Raw genomic sequence first — 6,000 nt, 5'->3', positions numbered from 1 at the left:
ACTTTCTCCTCCAATTTTACGGGGGTTTTATGGCAGCATGGTGCCCCTGATTGGTTGAGATCTCCCTACCTTTTGGCTTGAGGTCTCCCTTTGTATGATTTTATTTTACTTAATAGATGTTGAGAATAATGTTGATCTCCATCATGTGTTGTATGGAGAACCTGGTGGAGGTGGTTTTAATATTTGGAAGGTATAGACCAAGGACCAGCTAACAATGGTATGTGAAGATAACCCAAGGTTACTTTGTATGGATGAGGTGATAGGGAAGCATGTGGTGGAGCTTGTGGAGGTCTCTTCTAGGCGCCAAATTACAAGAAAATGTGCAAGGAAATGGCAACTCAAAGGTCTGAGGGCCTAATGTGCTCAACATAAGCCATAATTAAACTAAAATGCTGAAGACAAAATCATAAAGCCATCGAAATGAAATAATGGCAATCCAAGAGGTGCTCTACACTTCTCCTAAACTATATATGTGAGCCACCATTCTTAAGCCGTCCCGACACTCAAATTATCAATTCTGTTGAGATGATACTTTGATGCCTCTTGTTTCTGGAAAACATCATCGAGCTGTCCATTTCGAAGGTGTGGTTTGCATCTAAGTATGAGGCTAGTTGTTTGTGAAACATCCTCTTACAATTGGATTTTGGCAAAAATCATGGTGCATCCTGCGAAGCCACAAAAGCAAGATGATATACTTTGATAGCATAACTTGTGATACAAATCCTAGGCTTAAGATAATGCAATGCTTATTTGGTTCTAGGAAGAAAAAGTAGTGTGTAAGTTAGAGTAAATCATAACTTATATTGCAATTAGTACCATCCTTTTTAGTCATAAGTGAAGCAGCTTGTTGCTAATGGAAGACCTGCACAGATGTGTTGCACCATGGGCAGGAGTGAAATGCTTGAACAAAGGTTGTCCAATCACATTTATTTGCAAGCATGTGGCAGACCTGGCACTCCATTTGTGCATCCTGGTCTAAAGGGTATCCTGTTACACAGCATGCCTTGCTCTGAGTCTGCATCGAGAAACCCAAACATGTGCTTGTCAATGTGCAGTTCATCTCTGGTATAGATTTGGCATTGCTTTCATCTTGCAGAATCTATGCCGAGATGTCAACTGGTTTGTTAGAAAGATACTTGTACTGTAGCACATGAGCACCCTGGCTAGAATGTTTACCTACACTATGTGTGGTTTAATGTGGCATATGTGTTTTTTGTGGAACTCAGGTACATAACCCGTTTGGGCTAGAGACCATTTTTATTCAGCACTCCATTGCTGAAGCCAGCGGGAATTGAGCCCACTGGCACCGTGTTTGCGACTTCGACCTTTTGTGCTAGACTAGGAGTACAAGAAACATAATTTTTAAGATTGCTCATTGTAAATTGTGAGGGTATGTTTACTCCATGTCATAGACATGGATTATGAACTCTGTGTGACCTCACCTTGCAATTGAAGCAGTAAAGGCTGGCTTCATAGATGGAGTTCTGACAAACTTGGCAGTCTCTTGTCATTAAGGACTTTTCCACCTGAAGACAGTGCAAAGACTTAGAACTTTGAGAGTGTCTTCAGAGCTCAATGATCCGAAAGAATACTCTCTTATCTCAGAAAAAGATGTGGAAAAATACCTGTTGGTTTACACTGAACTGAATGACCCAGTCTTGGACTTCCTCTTGTTTGTCCACTGCAAATTCAATGAGGTGTAAATGGGGTTATTAAAAACCAAGATGGAAAATATTAGCTATTATTTTGTTTGACCTGGAATTAGTGCAAACATAAACGAGAAACCAGTTCCCACAACATCTAAAATTGAAACTTGCCATCCACAAAATGCCTTTTTGGGATTGTGAAGGTCTGGGGGATATCGCTTTTATTGAAGGTTGGATGATCAATAGTGATGTTGGTCTCCTCATCATCTATAGCTTCTGCTATGTCAAGGTATTGATTCAAGTAAACAAAGGCTCTATCTTTCCAGTCGACCTGTCATATGAATGCAAATAAGTAGAGTTTGCAAGTGTATTTGAGGAGACTATAGAGTAAAGAAGTTCCCACTCAGTAGAGAAACCATTAGCTTCATAAAATCCATTTTCCTCACAGATTACCTCCTTACATGCAAAGCCTGCTTCATAAAATGCTTTGTCTGCCGGCATTCTCTGAATGAAGCGTAGTAAGGATATAGAAAGCTTTGCAGCCAGCTCTTTCAGGCCCTGTTTAGACCATACAAATTATTTAAGTAATGCAATGGCAATGAAATGAGTTTTGATACAGCCTCCTGTCTTTGCACAGATTTCAAAGAGGAGCTGGATACATATTTCAAGAAGTCAGGGACAGATTGTATGTATACCTGCCGTTGGCAGGAAAAGCGAAGTAACATATAGGTTACTGGTAGTAGCAAGTCTTCTAGGTCTTTGAATGCTGAAAGCACAGTGAGAAATATAACACACTAAGCTCTCTGAAATCATCAAGAGAATAAAAACATCTCAAAGGTGACTAAGAAAATTTCACACCTGGTTGGTTATCAGATGGATTGGAGCCTTTGATATTTTGCACATGCTTGTAGAGAAGAGTCTTCAATTCCTACAAGCCCAACAAATTTTGACAGTCGGAACTTCTTCTCCCCCCCCCCCCCCCCCCCCCCCCCCCCCCCCCCCCCCCAAAAAAAAAAGAAAGTTACAAGAAGTGCTTTTATTTTTTTGATACCATCCTTAACACTGATCATGGAGTTGTGCACTCCAGTTGCCACAGATTTTGCCCCCGTACAATCATTGAACTGGAGGGTGCAGTCGATATCTTATTCAGAGGCAAAAACCAAGGTGATGATGGGCCATTGAATCAGTCATGCAGAGCACTCATTCCTTGCCTATTCCCCTGCTTGATTTAGACAAGGCATCTATTAGGGTGGACTGAGGCTTTCTAGAGGGGATATGGTACCATACAGGTTTCTTTAAACGCTGGAAAGGCAGTGTCTCTGCTCTATTTCTTCAGCATTTCAAGCTCACTGATACCGTGATCCACTATGGCCTCCTGCAAGAAATGATCTTGGTAAAACTGCATCTTCAAAGGTATGTCTGGGGATGTGAACCATGTAGTGTGAGGGTGAGGAACAAGGAGATCAGAGCAAAAGTCGGTTGACATCCTGATGAGTCAGATGAAGGGACGTTGCATTTAAGATGTCCATGAGAAGCCCCTATGTGAGAAACAAGGCAGTGACTCTAGCATACCACACTTTATCATGCCCCAGCTCTGCCAGCTGTTGGGATGATTCCAATGCAAACCTCGATAGTCAGTGTCTGTCTCGGGTATGCATGCCACTGTTGGGAAAAGTGCATCCACTATCAATGGTGCTGCTCCAAGCTCAGAATCTACTCCAAACTCTGATAGAATGATAACGTGAAGCCCTGATGGTTTGCTCTGGATCATCCGAGAAAACATCATAACTTGAAGCCTCTTGATCCTCCACAAGATCTGGTCCCCAAAAAAGAGAACCCATACACCACTGCTGGAGTCACCAAGGTGTCAAATAACTCTCCCTTAGTACTGGGTTCTTAGAATGGAAAGATTGTCCATCAAGAAGGGCAAAGGCTGCATATCCCAAATAAAAATCCGGCTGGCGAAGGTTACTCCCAGGTAAACATAGGATGTGAAAGAAACAAAGAAATATTTTCTTAGCATCTACTGAAGACCTGATAAATTTATGAGACTAAAAGGTGTTGCATAAGTTACTGAAGATCGTAAACATGGAGATAAAGTAAAGTGCCAATAGACCAGTGTACTACACGGGTCTCTACATGTGGGTTGTAGCATGGCTGGTAATGCTCATCCTGTATCTTCCTTCTCTGGAGCTGATGAGAAGAGAGCATGGATCTCGGAGGACGAGGGCGTCTGGCTCTCAGAACGGACTAGGCCTGATCCTGGATAACTCCTTGTGTGCGAGGCCCTAGCAGATCTTGAGTCCGGGAGGCACTATCCTGGCAGGTGTGGGTGTCTCATCTGTGGTCTCCCAATCCCCTCGGATGCCAGCTATGCTGAGAATCTTTCACAACCACCTGGTGGGGTCCAAAGAAGTCAGCGATGGATGATTGAGTTGTATCCTTCTGATCTTGATCCCCTGTCTGCTGTAGCCTCAGTAGGACCTCTTGGGTGATGGCACACCTCTGGTAAATAGAAGCCCAAACATCTCTAATCTCCATAATGCACCACCCACACGAGGGGGCCAAACCCCTCCCTGAAGAGACAGTGAAACCTCCCCCGTATCTTTAAGCACACTGGGCATCCAAGCAGGTAGTGCTCCTCCATCTTGGCCTCCCCTGTCATGCATTATCTGCAGAGCCATTCCTCTCATGGGATGCCCTCTGCTCTCGTCTCTATCCGATGGCAGTGAGAGGATACCCTCAGATGACCAATGGAAATCCTCATGGCATGGGACATGTATATGTATAAATATTGCGGTTTCTCAATGAAACCATCCTTCTCTCAAGAAGTGACCTCTGTATCACTCAATGAAGAAACGAAATCAGATGCGGAAGATACGAGAAGCGAAACGACTTGGAAGAAATCGGCGTGCTGAAGACCTGCGAGCTCCCTGAACCTCCGCCTCTGTCGCCCCCCTCCTTCCTCCGCCCCCCCTCCTTCCTCTCCCGTTGTTCGCCCCTGCTTCTGCCCGCCCCCCTTCCTCCCGCTGCTGTCTCCTGTCTGCGCCCCATCCCCTCTTGCTCTCCTTGTTCGCCTCCTCCTCTCTCCGCCTCCCCTCCTTCCTCCGCCTCCTCCTTTCTGCGCAGACTTGCTCCGCTGCCCTTCCCCAGCCCTTCCTCACCTGCCGCCTCCCCTCCTTCCTCCGCCTCCTCCATTCTGCGCAGCCTTTGCTGCGCTGCCCTTCCCCCACCCTTCTTCGCCTGGTTTTTTCTTTTTTCTTCTTTTTTCTTCTTTTTTCTTCTCTTTTTTTCCTCCTCTTTTTTCTTTTTTCTTTTCTTTTTTCTTTTCTTTTTCTTGTTTTTTTTTTAAATTATTCTCTCTCTCTCTCTCTCTCTCTCTCAGATTATTCGAGCAGAGCTGGCGGCTGCCCCTCTGGTGATTGAGGCTCTTACGAGATCAGTCTCCTACATACATGGCTTGTGGGATCTCCCCCGAGACAGATATGCACGCCTCGCCCTTGAGTCCTCCCGACAGTTAGCTTTACAGGGAGACACGGCTTGTTGGTATGGACAGATGACATCTTGGTTCCAGGCACATGGTTTTAGCATGGACAGATTGCCTCCCTTCAGTATTCTCTGGAGGCACCCTCTCTCGAGATTACCAGACTCATCCGTCAGGATTTGTTCAGCTGGACATTAGGAGGACATGGATACAGCTGATTGAGGAGCTGGGCACGAAGATGGCTTTCTACAGAGAGCATTTTCTTCAGCTCACAGCAGATGGTTTTGTGATCAGACCCAGTTACATGGATGTACACTTGTCTTATGCAGTACGATGTGCTATTGGTCAGATTCGCACATCCTCACACCAGCTTGAGATTGAGATTGGCCGATATAGAGGTATACCTGCTGAGGCCAGGATATGTCGAGTATGCCATGGGGAGCCAGAGACAGAGCTGCATTATATATGCCATTGTACTGCATACTATGAGATACGTGGTCGTTTCCATTGTTTATTCAGAGAGGGTTTTGGACCACTTTCCAGAGTCATGGGGTACCAGGACCAGAGGTGTTTGGGACTGTTCTTGCTTGAGCTGCGGAGATATAGAGATAGCCTGCTTAGGCACACAGAGAGCCAGACTCAGAGGCACATTACAGACTTCTTTAGTCCAGCCATCACTGCGCCAGATGGACCACAGCAGCAGCAGGACATGGATACCGCCCACACCAACGGTACACTGATTGATCGTGTGATTGAGCTTGGGTGGTCCAGACGCCCACGACTACGGAGGAGGGCATCCCAGCATAGACGGAGGTTGCAGCGGCGGATTCGGATTATTCTTGCGAGACATGCGGGACACCCAGTCAGGGT

The 6,000-nt window shown here is 45.5% G+C and overlaps 1 protein-coding gene across 1 annotated transcript in view; it reads right to left on the bottom strand.

Moving 5' to 3' along the window:
- Positions 1 to 361: 361 nt before the first annotated feature.
- The window catches only part of LOC147612146 (intraflagellar transport protein 172-like), a 262,153-nt gene continuing 256,514 nt past the window's right edge, over positions 362 to 6,000 (bottom strand). Inside the window, exons 41-48 of the mRNA XM_086784013.1 lie at positions 2,505 to 2,574; positions 2,342 to 2,412; positions 2,100 to 2,204; positions 1,818 to 1,977; positions 1,626 to 1,681; positions 1,443 to 1,526; positions 863 to 1,015; positions 362 to 665 (exon numbers count right to left, since the gene is read on the bottom strand). Of these exons, the coding sequence (XP_086640139.1) occupies positions 654 to 665; positions 863 to 1,015; positions 1,443 to 1,526; positions 1,626 to 1,681; positions 1,818 to 1,977; positions 2,100 to 2,204; positions 2,342 to 2,412; positions 2,505 to 2,574 (711 nt within the window). The 3' untranslated portion in view covers positions 362 to 653. The remainder of the gene's footprint in view (positions 666 to 862; positions 1,016 to 1,442; positions 1,527 to 1,625; positions 1,682 to 1,817; positions 1,978 to 2,099; positions 2,205 to 2,341; positions 2,413 to 2,504; positions 2,575 to 6,000) is intronic.

The sequence above is a fragment of the Cibotium barometz genome, chromosome 46 (genome assembly GCF_041138505.1).
Source record: "Cibotium barometz isolate CiBa-2024 chromosome 46, ASM4113850v1, whole genome shotgun sequence".
Lineage (NCBI taxonomy): Eukaryota > Viridiplantae > Streptophyta > Polypodiopsida > Cyatheales > Cibotiaceae > Cibotium > Cibotium barometz.
This window is presented reverse-complemented; position numbering and strand designations above follow the sequence as displayed.